This window comes from Arachis duranensis, chromosome 5 (assembly GCF_000817695.3).
Source record: "Arachis duranensis cultivar V14167 chromosome 5, aradu.V14167.gnm2.J7QH, whole genome shotgun sequence".
Lineage (NCBI taxonomy): Eukaryota > Viridiplantae > Streptophyta > Magnoliopsida > Fabales > Fabaceae > Arachis > Arachis duranensis.
The window spans coordinates 103,646,308-103,662,678 of NC_029776.3; the positions used below are offsets into that span (position 1 = coordinate 103,646,308).

At 32.0% G+C, this 16,371-nt stretch overlaps 1 protein-coding gene across 1 annotated transcript; it reads left to right on the top strand.

The window, feature by feature from the left end:
* Positions 1-4,481: 4,481 nt before the first annotated feature.
* LOC107490888 (uncharacterized) lies at positions 4,482-6,482 on the top strand. The gene is made up of 6 exons (XM_052261872.1): positions 4,482-4,611; positions 4,706-4,950; positions 5,375-5,467; positions 5,562-5,669; positions 5,751-6,119; positions 6,435-6,482. The coding sequence occupies exons 1-6, from the start codon at positions 4,482-4,484 to the stop codon at positions 6,480-6,482; spliced, it is 993 nt and encodes a 330-aa protein (XP_052117832.1).
* Positions 6,483-16,371: the final 9,889 nt, after the last annotated feature.

The window sequence follows — 16,371 nt, forward strand, 5'->3', positions numbered from 1 at the left end:
AATACCGTGTTATGCTTCGAATACTATGAATTAAAAAGAAGCTTGTAAGAAATTATACTTTACAGACTTTACTTCTTCTTGTTGCATTATTATTGCTTTGAATACTATCAATTATGGTAGATATGATAGAGGTTCGCAACAGTATTACCGTCAACGAAGATTGCAGCATGAGTTTCACTAAGGAATGATCTCTTAGTCGCTGTAAATTAACTTTTTAAAATTATTTTTTATGTTAATTAAATTTTCAATTTTCAATCTCAATAATTGGCTTATGAAATGAGAGATGTCTCATTTTTATAAATTACCTAGAGATTTCATCTTCAATAAATGTAGAATTTATAATACATTTTTGTTACACCTAAAAAATAATTATTTAAAATATAAATATTTGCAGGTGAGTAACTTAATAACATTAGATCGGATAGACTCTAATATCATATTGAAATTGATAAAATTGAGTGGATCGAACTCAACTCCAAAAAATTAACTTATAAATAAAATATGTTTAACACTTATAAATTATTTAAAGACGTTATTCTTAATAGATATAAAATTTATAATAAATCTTAATCTTATTGTAAATTCTAAATTTAAAAAAATAAAAAAATATTTTATGATAATTGAAATTAATTAATATTCACTGATTAAAAATTAATTCTCTATTCTGTTTATTCTTATAGAATTTCTAAATTGTTGATATATAGTTCTTATTGCCTTGTCTCTGATACTAATATAATATAGATGGTGTGCTTTAACAACTTTTTCTTCTTTTAAGAAATCATACATTACTAATTATTAAGCAATTAAAGGGACAAAAATAAACCGGTACTCATATAATAAGTCATTACTACGTACTCATAATGGATGTAGATTATTTAAATTAAAGTTAAGATAAATAGTTATAAGATAAAGAAGGTCACCTTCGCATAAATATAAGTTAAAACATAAATTAAAAATATACAAATTATAATTGTAGGTGACATATATAACTGCAATTGAGAATTTTTCTTTTTCTATGTTTTATGTAATATTAAACTAAAAGTAACTTTAATTGTAGCACTAATGGTAGAAAAATTTGTAATGTTCTAATGATTTAGGTAAATACATATATATACACAAATTTTAAATAAAATATTTTACATATTTAATAATAATTTGAAATTAAAGAAAATATTTTATTCCATCTAAAACAATTAAAAAATATATTTTATTCTATACAAAATAATTTTTAAAAAATAGTTTAAAAGATGTTATGAATACTATAAAAATTTGTAATATTCTAGTGATTTAGGTAAATATATAATAAAAATATATTTTCTTTAATTAATTCACTACAAAAAAAAAGGCCTATGGCCACACTTTTTTTTGCTATGCTTTAAAAGTGTGGCCAAAAGTAGGCTACGGCCACGCTTATGTGTGGGTGGCGTTTGAATAGAGATTTTGCCACGCTTATTTTTACTACGCTTTAAAAGCGTGCCGAAATCTCTCTATGGCCACGCTTTTATGAGGGTGGCAGTTGATGTGAGATTTAACCACGTTTTTTCTGTCACGCTTATAAAGCGTAGCCATAGAGAGATTTTGGCACGCTTTAAAAGCGTGGCAATAGGATTTGTTATTGTGGCGTTTTAGAAGCGTAGCCGTTTCCTACAAGCCTTTTGGCACGCTTCAAAAGCGTGGCCAAAAGGTTCCCTCAGAAAAAAAAAATTAAAGAAGCTCGAATTAACAAAAACGCTCCAGATAGCTAGAGATAGATCAATTCTTCGTGATTCTAACACTTAGAGAAAAAAAGCTAACTCCTTCTACCCTAACTCCTCCTTCGAAAGCCCCAATGGCAACCACCAATCTCCTCCTTCTTTGTGCCTCACCGCTTCCCCCTCCGAAACCACCAACCACCAATTTTTTCGCCTTAACCCTTCTTCAAAAGCCCTAACCCCTGCCCTCACCGCGACGACAACACTTCAACGAAGAACGACGAAGCCCTCCCTTCCGCGCTGCCGCTCGCTTCCTGCTTCTTCGCTTCCGTGAAGAACGACGAAGCCCTCTTTTCCGTGCTGCCGCCTGCTTCCTGGTTCTTCGCTTCCGTGAAGAACGACGAAGTCCTCCCTTCCTGCTTCTTCGCTTCCATGAAGAACGACGAAGCCCTAACATCTGACGAGGTGGAAAAGCGCCATTTCCAGCTTCGAATAAGGCTGTAGGTTTCTCCTCCGTTTGTTTTTCTGTAGTCAGATTCATGAGAATGACTCTAAGTTTTCAGTCTTTTTTTTATTGTTCATTGTTTTGATTCTCATGCATTTCTTCAGGAGAAGGTGAGGAACCCGTTAGTCGAGAACCATCCTAAGCAGTTCGGGATCAGAGGAGCAGAGGAAGAAGAGGATCCTCAAGCAGAGGTTGAAGGCTCCACCAGCTTTGAACTAGTTCACCAAGACCCTTGACAAGAACCTAGGTGCGTAAATAAGTATCTCCATTTTATTTCATTTGCCCTGTTTTATGTTTGTGTAATGCTTCAAGTGTAGTAATATTTCCCTCTTATGGCAATTAGATGATGCTTCTGATCACTTTATTTTTCTATCTAACTGCATTTAACTTCCTCTTTGCAATTTCACCTTTTGGAAATGATATCAGTTTCAGAAAAGGAAAGGGAAGCTTGAAAGCTAAACATGTATATGGTGAATGTTTTGAAGTTGTAGCTTCATTTCTGAGAGAAAGAGTGCATCCTGTTGATCTTGTTGGTGGTGTTATTTGTTGACTGAAATTTTAAGAATGTAATAGACTTCTCAAAGTTTTATAAAAACTATTTTTTCACAATTTTTGGATGTCTAGATTGAGAGCAGAAATTTATGAAAATTATTGTCATTTCTACAATAAATACTGTTGAATTCGGTTCAAACTCTAAATGATCATTTTGAGTTTTAGAGACTTCTAACTCTTATTAACTCTTGATTCTACCTTATTTTAGTTACTTAAACTTGTCTAGCTTAGTGTCACAGCCCCAAGAGCTAAGCTCTTGCCATTATGAAAAGCTAAACATATATATTAGTTTCACTATGATGCATTATTCTTTCATTACTTATATGCCAAAACTTTAGTGTGTTTGATGTATTATCTTGCTGTCACTTTAAATAAGAATTGAACGCATATAGAGTTATTAGTCAAGAGCATTTTTTTTCTACTTTATTAACTCATTTGGGTATTAATTACTATGCATCATTTGGAAAAGAAAGGGCACTGGTTTCAAACCCAATACATAAGACCATCTGAAATTTGAAAAGGAAAATAACACATAAAATTTGAGTTTGTTTTAAAGTTGGGAACAATTTGTTATGCTTAAGAAAGGGAATCAAGTGCGGGTGGGCTTATATATTGTGAAGTAAGTGTTCAAAAGACCTCTTTGCCTCAGAATGCAATATATTGTGGCTTACTCTCCTTCTAGCATTAGATACCTAGCAACAGTAGCAGAAAATTAAAGGTCACTTATAATTTTTTGTGCATAAGCAACCAAGATCAAAATCAGCCAAAAGATTTTAAAATTCTGCATTGGAATCAGGGTTGGTTGTACAGCTGATTTATATTTTATTTCTGCAGGGGAAGCTATTTTGTTCCTAATTTTGTTTATTTTTCTATTTTATGTCAGTAAAAGAGTTAGAATGAGTGCGAAAATGGTATTTCTTGTGAATGATTGAGCTTCTTTTATTTCCCCAGCTGTTAAGACAAGAAGTTAAAATAAATGAACATGAAAATTTAGTTTCCAAGTTTATTTGCTTTTAGTTTTTGGATGTTTACTACCCTTGTTTTTTGGTAGTTTTTCTTGTTTCTCACTCTGGTCTCATTTGTTTCAGTTTCACCCAAGGCACCTAAACTAAAGCCAATAGCAGGTTTGTCAATTCCATTTTGTTGGATAAGAGAAACAAAGCCCTGGTTCTTGGTCTTTAATTGAGCCAAGTTCATTCAAAGTCAGAGGAAAAAACTGCTTTAGGTTGGTACAAAATACTTATTTTTGTATACACCCCATTTTGGGGGGATTAATAATTAACCTTTGGGTTATGATCACCCTCATGTTGAGGATATCATGACAAAAACAAAATTTTTCATTATTGATAGTGCTAGAATTCATTGTTGCTTGGACTTGGTTGGCAGGGACAAGAAGAAAAAATTTGCGCCAACCAATGCTGCTTTCTATTCCCTTGGAGCAGACCTCTTTCTGTCTCAGCTAAAAACTGAACATATTGCGCGCTGTTTAGGAGTTCCTTCTATCAGCATACCTGGGGATGTTCCTTCTATTCTCATTGTAAATATTCATGTAGTTGCATATTTCCTAGTCTAGATTGAACTTCAACTGAGAATTTCTTATCTTACATTATTGGGGTGCAAATTTTATGTTCGACATCTGAATATTAGTTTATTCACGTCTGTATATGCACGACAATTTTTCATACTCTTGTATGATTTGCCCTGAAATTGTGTGCTGTTCAACGAAAAAAGGAATGAGTCTTGACATGTATTTTAAGGTACATGGGATAAATTTGGAAGATGAAGAAGATGAGGAAGATGAGGAAGATGAGCTTAATGATGCTGCAAATGATGAGGGTAATGGAGGACAAGCTAGTAATGAAGGTGCTTTTCTTGTTTTACCTTATTGTCAAAATATAGCTTGTATTACTTCTAAGTTGATTTGAGTTTAAAATTCTGTTATTTTAATCGGACTTAGGCACAATAAAGAAGAAAACTCGTGGAAAGACTATGTGCAAAAAGTTTCATGCCACTGATTTTAATGATCGACGGGAGGTGAAATTTTTTGGAGGGCAGCCTATAGGTCCAACCAAGGAGGTTGTATCTAACCTCAACCAACTCTTGGGCACAACAGTTAGAAATCCTCGTTTTGTGACTTTGCTATATACTAGTTGGCATGGTGTGTCTAAAAACCTCAAAGAGGACATGTGGGAGTATGCCAATGTATGTAAGAATTATAGATAATTTTGTTAAGATTTATTTGTTACTTTATTTATACTAACCTTTGACATTCTAATTTGTTGTCTTGTTTAGCAAAAAATTCATTCTTCCAATAACTTCAAAGCCGTGGGTAATGAACAGATTTTGTCGTGCATGGAAAAAATACAAAGGCGAAATAAAAAAGGAACATTTCTTGAAGTACAATACAAAAACAAGAAATGATAAAGAACCGACCGTTAGAGATCCCTGAGGTTCAATTTCACAAACTAATTCGGTATTGGAGTCTTCCGACTGTTAAGGTAATATTGTCTTTTAGTTCTTTATGTGATTAAATTTGGTGTTTTGGAAAAAGGTAGTGTGATTTTGAAAAAACAAGAAAACATGTTTATTAAGAATAATGACATCTCTTTTTCATGTTTATATTTAGGTTGTATCTACTAAGAATGCTGAAAATAGGTCAAAGCAAACATGTCCTCACCGAATGGGTTCCATAAATTTTGGAATAGTGCGCAAGCAGCTGGTAATATAACTTATTTTTGTGATTTATCATTTATATTCAGGTTGTAGTTTTCTAGTTAGCATGCTTCATGTAAATTGTTCTATATGTACTCTAGCGCGACTCTAAAGAGAACAGTGAAGAACCATCAAGAGTTGAAGTTTTCATAGCAACTCGCACAAGTAAAAAAGGAAAAGAAATTAATGCTAAAACGCAAAGCACAATTGTGAGTTGTTTGTATTTGTATTTGGATTTGTACAATATTAATTCTATAGTGATTTCTATTAATATTGAGTTAATGCGGCAGGCTGAACTTCAAACCCGCATAGAGGCAGGGGAAAATGATGAGGATGCATTTATAGGAGTGTTAGGAAATGACCAACCAGGTCGAGTTCGTTGTTTTGGGGCTTCGATTACAAAAAGCTCTCTTAAAAAGGATGAGGAGATTCAACAAGTCAAGGTTGAATACAACAAGAAGGTTGAATCATTAGAGAAGAAGATGGATGGTGTATGTAGTTTATTAAAGGTATTGGTGCACCAAGTCAACCCTGGAATGAGTGAGGAAGAGGTAGCAGCCTTAGTGCAAGCTGCCCAAAATTTTCCTTTGGATGCCTCAAGTAGCAGACCGAGAAATACTCCTCGCTCCTCCGAATCAACTCATATTCCTCCCAAAGATGTAAGTCACTATCTTTGGATATTCGATATATTTCCATTTAAAGTAGTTGACTTATTGTTGTTGTTGATTTTGGACATTTGATAGTGAGATAAAAGATTCTAAATGGTGCTAATGGTGTTGAATTGGAATCTGAATTCAAAGTTGTTGACTTTTTAGTAATGTTTTGTTTTGTATCTAGTGTGGCATTGAATCTCAATTTTGGAAAACACGAGAAATCTTTGAAGATTTGCATTTTTTCCTAATCAAATTGGAAAAAGGAAAAGAAAAGAAACCATAATTGAATTTTAATGTTTTTGTTTGTTTTGATTTTTGCAGACTCCAGAAGGAATTAATGGCTCTCATGGTATATCTCATTTTGCTTGATTTATTTATTGGAGATCGGTTATAGAATTAATCCATATGCAATTTGTATTGATTCTCCAGTTGCTAGTATAAATTGTGCATGCATGTGACTGCAGGTGCAGTATAGGGCTACAAAAATGGTTAATTTGGTTGTGAAATATATTAGGAGTTAGGGTGATACATGCCATTGTTGAGAAACATGTGACTGTTGCAGAAAAAAAAAAGGAGGGGAGGGGGCAGTTTGATTGTTAGCTTCCTAGCTATATTAGTACCCTTTCCCTTTTTTGAAAACTTTAAGAACAAAAAAAGTATACTGGCTTTCAATGAAAGAAAAGACTTTGCTGGTTACAATTATTGTACAACCATAACATTCATTTATTGATAATATATGTCTCCATTTTTTGGTTTGGTATAAGATGCACTAACACAACAATATTTAAAATTATGCAGGGAAGTGCTGAAAACAGTTTCGCTCACAATGATGATCAGTAATCATGAAGTTTTATATTTTGTAATGAAGTGTAAAGGAAGTAGATAATGTAACCCATGTTGGAATTGTAATTCATGTATTAGGAAACTGCTAGTGGACGAGACTTTGATTTTTGGTATTTTGTTAGAGTATAACTAACATGTGATTAAACACTTTTTCTGTGACAAGTTTATGAAGCAAGGATTTGTTGATTTAAAATTAGTAGTCATCTTTTAAATTTTAAAATTATCTATAATTTTGTAAGGTTTATAAAAAAAGTAGTGCCAATAGGTACTGAACTATTTTACAGCCACGCTTTAAAAGGGTGACCATATTGTACAACAGCAATCAATAGCCACGCTTTATAAGCGTCGCTGTAATTTAGTTCAGAACCTATTGGCACGCTTATAAAGCGTACCCATATCTCTACTTGTTGCCACGCTTTGGAAGCGTGGCGATATATGTTGCACTGCGCATGAACAGCCACGCTTTAAAAGTGTAGTTGTATCTCACACCTATTGGCACGCTTATAAAGCGTTGACGAATGAATTCATCCGAGAGCATTAGTCTCCCGAGTCGTTCTCCCTTGGAATTGCCAAAATGTGCATCTTATTGATTTAGTAAGCCTTGTTGGAATTCTTTGAAAGTTTAGCAAAGTAATGAGAAACAAACAATCAATTATCAAAAGACTTGGCTTAGGGTTGGCATTAGAAATTCTATCCTTATAATCCATGCAATGTTGACAACAATTAGGCCTTGCTTCATTTAGTTATCCCCTAAGTATAGAATAAAATCAAATGAAAACAATCAACTTGAGTCACAAGTCCTAGCTTCACCTCATGGGAATCTAGCTTTAGTGCACTCCAAGCCAACTAGCAATCCTTAATTCCAAATCAACTATTGATATAACTATTCAACTTCTTCCAATGACCAAACCCTATGCCAAGTGTAAAAATTCTACTCATAGCTAGTGTTGACATTTTATCAAACATGTGGTGGGCAAAAAGGAAAGTCATAGTAAAATGAGAAGAAAAAAAATAGAATTGAAAGTATTGCAACACAAGAATCTAACAACAAGCCTCAAGAGTAGCAATAGAAAGCAAATTCTCAAAGAGTTAACAAAATTCAAAATTACAACATTGAATTCTAGATCTATGAGAGTTGATCAATTACAACTACTTGAAATTGGAGAAGAAAAATCTATGACATGAATAAAATGGAGTGAGATTTGTAATGGATCTCACCAAAATGATTGAGAATTCAGAAATTGGGTGAAGATGAACCCTAGTGAAAAGCTTGGGACCTTTTCCTCTTCTTCTCTCCCCAAAAAATGAAAACTAACTCTCCTCCCAAAATATCTAATATCTAGCAAAATGAACTAAGTCCCTTTTACCCTTGCTCCCTTAGTCTTTTAAGGCATTTCCCGCCAAGGCATTTCCCCAAAAGTGGGATTCTTAACTACCTCCACACCTAAGTCACGTGACTTCTTAAAAAAACACATTCGCAAATCGGCGCGCACGCGCAGGGTACGCGTATGCGCTGTTGAGGCGTCTTGTAATGTGCGCGGAGGCGTGATGTACGCGTGCGCGTCGATGAGGATCCTGGCTTAGCCGCTACTCAAGCCGGCCCGTGGCTTGGCTCTTAGTCTCGGCTTCACGTTGCTCTTATCCGCGCGGGCGCGCCAAGTGCGCGCACGCGCCTATGCGGAAATTTCCAAAGCTCAATTCTCATGCTTCCTTCCTTTGCACCCGTCTTCCTTCTCTTTTCCTGTCCATTCCTACTCTATATCCTGAAACCACTTAACACACAGGTCACGGCATCGAATGGTATCAAGAGAAGATTAGAAATGTATCTATTTTAGTGCAAAATAAGCATGTTTTCATTCACGAGGCAAAACTAGGAAAGGAATGCAAACTCTTATATTCTCATATAGAAAGTGTGTGGAATCATTGATAAAACCCCTGAAATCAGCACAAGATAAACCCTCAAAATGGGGTTTGTCAAGCGTAGCCATATGTCTTGCTATTGGCACGCTTTAAAAGTGTAGCTGTATCTCACACCTATTGGCACGCTTTTAAATCGTAGCCATATGTCTTGCTATTGGCACGCTTTTAAAGAGTAACTATATGGTATGCTATTGGCACGCTTTAAAAGCGTAGCCATATCTTGCTATTGGCACACTTTAAAAGCGTAGCAATAGTTCACACATATGGCCACGCTTTTAAAGCGTGGCGATCTTTAAAAGCGTGGCAAGAAAAAAAGCGTGCCAATAGGTCACGAAAAGCGTGGCGATAGAGCAACCGGCACCCTTGCAGTTGTGACCCTTTCAAAAGCGTGCCAGTAGCTCAAAAAGCGTGGCGAAAAGCTATCACCACGCTTTAAAAGCGTAGCAAAAAGCTTGTTTTCTTGTAGTGATTTCTAAATTATTATCGACTATGTAGAGTATTTCTTTAACGTGCTAAGTCATTACAAATTTTTATAGTACTCCTAACATCTTTTAAGCTATTTTTTAAATTATTTTGCATAGAATAAAATATTTTTTATGGTATAATTAAAATAAATTTATTAAAAAATATTCATGAACTATCAAGAATGGGCAGAAGAGTATTGTATAGAATTCGAATTGCTAACCATATAATTCAAAAAAAAAGTGATTCGAACTTTCCCATGCGTAATTTGAATCATGTAATATCTCACCATATAATTTAAAAAAATTTATTAAAAAATATTCATGAACTATTAAAAATGGACAAAAGAATATTGTATGGAATTCGAATTGATAGCTCATTAATATTTTAAAGAAGTCTCGTAATTAAATATTTTGATAGTTTTTTTTAATGCATGAAATAAAATATATATTTTTTAATTTTAAATTATTAATTTTTTAAATAAATTTCTTAATAAATTATTAATTTTTTAAATAAATCAGGGTATAATTCGAATCAACCTGATTTGAATTATTGTATGTGTGTAATTCAAATCAGGTTAATTCGAATTAGTGGGTGTGTGCGTGTGTGTAATTCGAATCAAGCTGATTCGAATTACATGTAAATCAAATTCGAAACAATCTAATTAGAACTATATAGAAATGTGCATTGGTTGATTCATAAAATAATTTTTGGTTTGGCGGATTTGTGTAATTTTTTGCTCCCCTTAACTTATTTAAGTGATTTGCCCAAAAAATAATTGGTTGTCTAGTAGAACTCTTAATTAGTTTTCTATAATTTTAATTTATTTTCTGTTTTGTTTTTACATATTTATTTTTGTTTAAAAAAATATAATATTAAAAAATATACATTTAAGTAAAACTAAGTAATATATGCATATATCAGTCACTATATATTTTTGTATTTTTATATATTAATTTACATGTTTTTTATACCAAATATTTAGCACTTAAAATAATCAAACTTTTAATAGACAAAAAATTAAATTTATTTACAGTAATATAATAAATTTTATTATAAAATTCTAAATACGTATTTCTATATACAGTGGTTGATTGTTAGATGATAAATTTTAGATACATGAAACAAAACCTCTTAATTAAGTTATACACAACTTCTTATCGATTTAATTCTACTTTTATTATTTTCATACATATTTAATAAATAAAAAGGTAAAATATACTTTTTATTTTTAAAATTTGATAAAAATTTTAAAAATATTCCTAAATTTTATTGTGTTTTAATTTTGTTCCAAAAATTTTCAATTTGCATCAAATATACTTCTAACGACTAAATTTTCAAAAAATTTAAGATCGATTCAACAACAATTTCATAAGAACAACCCTCAACACAAGTAAATCAAGTATTATTGTTAGATTGATCTTAAATTTTTTAAAAATTTAGCCGTTAAAAGTATATTTGATATTAAATCGAAAATTTTTGAGACAAAATTGAAACAAAATAAAATTTAAGAATATTTTTAAAATTTTTACCAAACTTAAAAGACAAAAAATATAATTTATCCTAAATAAAAAAATAAATCAATAAACAGCATTAATACACTAGTATATATAATAAATAATAATGTACATGCATGCATTAATGCATATAATAATATTAGTTATTATAATGAGGCCAATATATAGTACAGATGAGATATAAGTATAGATGATGAGATATTATAACGGTTTGATGATTCTGGAGAAGTTGAAAGCAATATAAGCGTGAGAATCTTATGCAGAGTAGCACAGGTGGGTCTGCATTGATTAAGCTCAAAAATCGATTCATCACTACTCTATCTATATACATATACAATTCAATCTGATCTTCAGATTATGTTTCTTTGCAATTTCCACTACCCAGGCCAGGCCCCCGTTTAAAGTTTCTTTCGTTTTCTGCTTAATCATCTTCATTTCTTAGACCGCATGCAACCTTCAATTTTCACCTCATCACATCGATAATTTCAATTTATTTAATTTGCAATATGGCTGAATACATATATATTTATAAACTTGTGAATTCAATAAAGCTAATGCATATATATTATGTAATATGGTACGTTGGCTTCATCTTTTTTATTTAGTATAGTCAAATAATGTTCGTTTTTTTTTCTTTTCTTTTCTTTATTCTGCTATTTAGAATTACTGATTTAGAGAGAAAGAAAAGAATGTAGCAGACACATTCTTCATTCTTTTTTCCCCCTAGCTAGTTGTAGTATGCTATAAAAAGGAAGATTAACATGATATTCTAATTTCTACTCTACCTCGTATAAATGACTAATTAATGGTATTTAACAAAGTATTTCATTACATCTGAAATAACTGGCATAAATTTTAAATTTTTATTTTATTATTCAAACTAAAATAATTTATAGTATTATACTCGTGATGATATAACAAAAGAAATAATCATGTGAAATATAATAATAATTATTAATCTTGAAATATCAATGTGTATTCCTATGCTTATTGATAGAATAATTTAATTTTCATATATCCTTGTGTCCATATGCCATATTGATGTTTGGTATTAAAACATAATTGAAGTCAATGAAATCGGAGCCTGTCTTGTTCACTTTCAATGGCACTAGTGTGGGCACAAGTCTAGGCTATAGGAAGATCTTCGTAGTCCTCATTATACATATTATGGATTACTTCTCTTATCTCACTTTTCCCCCTTTGATTTGGTGACAAAGATTGTTCAACTTCACTAGCCATCACTTTTTTTGATATCTCTTCTCTACTTTTTCATCAACTCTATCCTTTTATAATCATGTTCATTATTATATAATGTCAGGCTGGGAGAGTATAATCTTTTTTCATTCTTCTCATTTATCACACTGCCCATATAGGCCATCATCCAATGCCATAACTTGCTTGTAATGTACAAGCTAAGTGAGGTCATCAGAATCAAATTAAATTATCATAAGGTTTAATTTGTTAATGAAAAATGCTAGGAGTAAAGTATATACTTATTTATGTATTTTTATTTACAAATTCAGTTTTCTTTTGTATAAATAGGTTTTTAATATGGTATTAATTTTTATGATTAAAAAAAATACCAGTAAAAATTTCAAACACAAATTTTGTGGTGTTTTTATCCGAATTTAGTAAGTAACGGTTGTGGATTGAAGATGAGATTAGATTAGAGTTTTGGAATATATTAAGTTAGATTAAAAAGGATATCTTAAAAAGTTTGAATAATTTTATCAGCTAGAGTTAATATTTTATGAATACAACGTTAATTTTATTTTTTTTTGCATAAAATTTTTAAGTCTTTGTTAAAAACAAAAGAATAATCTAAAAAAAAAGATTGTCTATTATTGAGTGTGTAACATTCTATCACACAAAACCTTACGCTTAAGTTGTAAAACTGAGGTGGTGTGATATTACGATCTCTAAAATAAAACATATATACGTATAATAGTTAAAAAAAGATAGTATACTAGGAGTCTTGAAAAATAGGTAAAACAAAATTATAAAATTAAAAGTGTAACACTCAAGATTAAGAATACTTGCGTACGAAGAAAATTAGAGTTCATAAACATAAACATACAGAAGATAAGAATAGAGAGTCAAGAGTACAACATAACAAGCTCCTAGCTCCGCCTGTGAAGCTAAGATAAGAAGAGAGAGTCAAGAGTACAAAATAACAAATTCCTAGTTCAGAGAATATTTACATACATATATACTTAACTATTTTTCCAAAAAGCCTCTATGAGGTTCAAGAAACTAAACAACATAAGGAGAAGTCTACACAATATATATATATATATATATCAAAATAAAGTCCCAAAATTTATTTTGCTGCAGAACTTTAGACGTCTAGCGAGGTACCTCTCGACCTACATCTAAAAAACAACAATATCATATGGAATGAGAACCGGGTTCTCAATATGGTAAAGGTGCTGCATACATAAGATATATGATCCTCCGAATGCCAGAGGCAATCCTAACATAAGTGGGTGGTCTTTTAAAGATTCCTAAACCTAACATAAACTTAACTAGAACACTAAATCTCTCCATCTTTTCTTTGTTCCTCTATTTCTGGTGAATTTACACAGACAGACAAGCAGACAATGGTAAACACAGATAAAATACAAGTAATACAGATAGCAAGTATAATAATTAGCATATTATAATCAATTAGGCATTCTCAATTAATGCACAAGCATGCAGTTCAAACAATATGCACATGATGTATGCTTGTTCTATGGCTGATGAGTCACATATGTCAGTTATCAAGCCAACCTGATAAATTCGGCTGCTAAACCCTGGACTATCCCTCGACGCGTATCCCCAAGAGTCTATGCATAACTTTTTCTCATTTATATATAATTTCTCAATGGAGGAACCTTCCCGGGAATTTATAAGTATCCGGTCACCTCTTACGTTGTATGGTCAATGGAGTATCGAGTCTCAACCTGGAACACGTTGTGGCAAGCCACGGTACTTTACCCAAGAAAACTCGTATCTCAGATAATTGAGTGCATAAGCCAATAACATTCATAATCATTCATAATTAATTGCACAATCATTCTTTACCGCCATGGCGTCACATATACTTCCGTTTTCTTCATTTTCCATACTTAAATTATTATTTTTCAACCTTACTTCACCCCCAATTACCATCGATCATTTCTTAGTTTCATCTCATTAATAGACATACTATAAAGATCTAGGGCTAAAAGGATAAAAATAGAGATTTAAAAGTTTGAAATTAGACTTTAAAACATAAAAATTCATATTTGTTGAAATAGGGGCCACGCGTGCGCGTGGGACACGCGTACGCGTGGAAGTGCATTTTATCCCATCTCGTGTACGCATTGCCTCGTCCGCGTATGAAGCTCCAGGCTCGCGTACGCAAGGGTCTCTTTTGCTTATGTATGCGTATGCATTGCTTCGTCCGCGTATGCATACATGCCAAACAGAGATGACCCTTCGCGTACGGAGGGTATGCGTACGCATACACTGTAGTTTGGTCACAAATGGCTAAGTCGGCAGAATTTCAATTTTACATACCAAACTTCCGACGCGCATAACTTTCTCGTTTGAAAATATTTTTCATCCGTTATTCGAACGGCGTAAACTTTACGGACTCAATTTTCATATAAAACAAATTTAAAACAATTTGTGGGTCTAGAATTCGAGTTATGGCTCGTCGAAATTTGGCTAAAAATTAATTTTTACACAAAATTCTCAACTTCTTTTTTTATTCGAAAACCAAACTCAACCTCAGCATTCCATATATAAAATCAACACCTTAACATACCAATTCCAACATCACAACAAGTTACCATATACAACCATTCCTCAAGTTTAAACAACCATGTGCATAATTTCTCAACAATGTTAACAAAATCATCAATATACCACTACCCATTCATATCTATTCATATCACCATCATTAACTCATCACCTAACAACCTAGTATCACCATAAGCAATAATCATCCAACAAATATTCAATTAATAACAACATTATCATCAAAGCCACTAAAAATTCAACATACTCATCGTTCCAACCTATTATTCTATAGTCATATATAATCTAAGTTTTCACAAAACATTATATATTAAATACGAGAAACCTAAACCATACATTGACCGATTTCCTCGTATAACCCAAAGGCACCACCAAAAGATTCAAAAGCTCAACCCCAAGGATCCAAAGCAATGACACCCAAGTTCCACCAAGGTTCCAATGTTCACAATCTAACTCTAATTTATATATATACACATCTAATATACATTACCACAGATGTATACCCAAAATTTAATACCTAATCACATATACTCAAAGAATTCACTATGGGTTGAGGATTCTTACCGTTTTCACGGACCAAACGAACCAAGCCCAAAAATTCTCGCAAGCTAAATCGAACCTAGAATACCAAAAAGCTCAACATATATACTCACAAAATTCAAAATTTAAGGGGTAGAGCAACTGGAGTGAGAGGTGAGGCTTACCTATGAAATTGTTCCGATAAGTTCATAGAGTTCGACACAGTAGTCGTGTGGCCGCAAACAGTGCAGCGATCGAAGCTTGGAATAGAAAGTTAGAGCAAATTGAATTGAGGACAATGGTTTGTTCTTGCTCCTCCACCCCAATTGTGTTTCCCTAGCGTGGATGAAGAGAAAGGAAAAAGGGAAGCTGTGTTTGATTAAGTGGCCGGGTTGAATTGGGCCTTGGCCTATTTTGAGTCCGATTCGTCTGGTTAGGCTCGTTCGGCCTAGTTTTTGACTAAATTCTTTGAAATAAGTGTCAAAATTTTTATTTTAATTAGTTCTATCTTATTTTACTATAAAAATTTATATTTTTAATTTTTTTATTAAAAATTAATTTATTGTTATTTATTCGCTAATTTTATAGAATTTACAGAATAAGTTACGAAATGATACAATATACAAGACTATATAATATATATAGATGCTAGTAAAATCAAAGTAATAAAAAATGCACATAATATTCTATAATAAATATAGAGATATACTAAATTGATACTAATTAATCCTAATTATACTCTATTAGTCTTAAACACTCTTTAATTTTCTTTAAAATATAATCATTTATCTATTCATACTTAAAATTTTGGATAAATAATATATCAAATAATAATAAATTAAATAGTTGTTAGCGTATAACATCTGATTGATGGATTTAAATAATTGGTACTACTGTCTAGATTATAAAATCAACTTTTAAGTAGTTACAAAATATTTTGTCTGAATTTTGTAGATTTTTAATATTGGGATTGATTAATTTGGAAATGTAATATGAGGTTTTTCTATTTTATATATGATGAGTTCTTTTTTTTAGCTAAAATACTCATGGAAATAATTATTGTTAAATAAAGTAGACACAAAACATTGTTTCTCCTTGTTATGGAAAAAAGATTAGATGTTAATTATTGGCGAATGAAACTGAAGAAACACGGACGTACCAAAAGCTGAGAGAAAGAGTAGGAGAAGAATTAGAAGATGGAGCTCCTCTAA

What these genes read in the sequence shown, in the direction of transcription:
- LOC107490888 (XM_052261872.1), top strand. Translation starts at nt 4,482, where the DNA reads ATGAGTCTTGACATGTATTTTAAGGTACATGGGATAAATTTGGAAGAT. An exon ending in AGGACAAGCTAGTAATGAAG is followed by an intron (nt 4,612 to 4,705) that starts GTGCTTTTCTTG and finishes AATCGGACTTAG; the next exon opens with GCACAATAAAGAAGAAAACT. An exon ending in CTAAAACGCAAAGCACAATT is followed by an intron (nt 5,670 to 5,750) that starts GTGAGTTGTTTG and finishes TTAATGCGGCAG; the next exon opens with GCTGAACTTCAAACCCGCAT.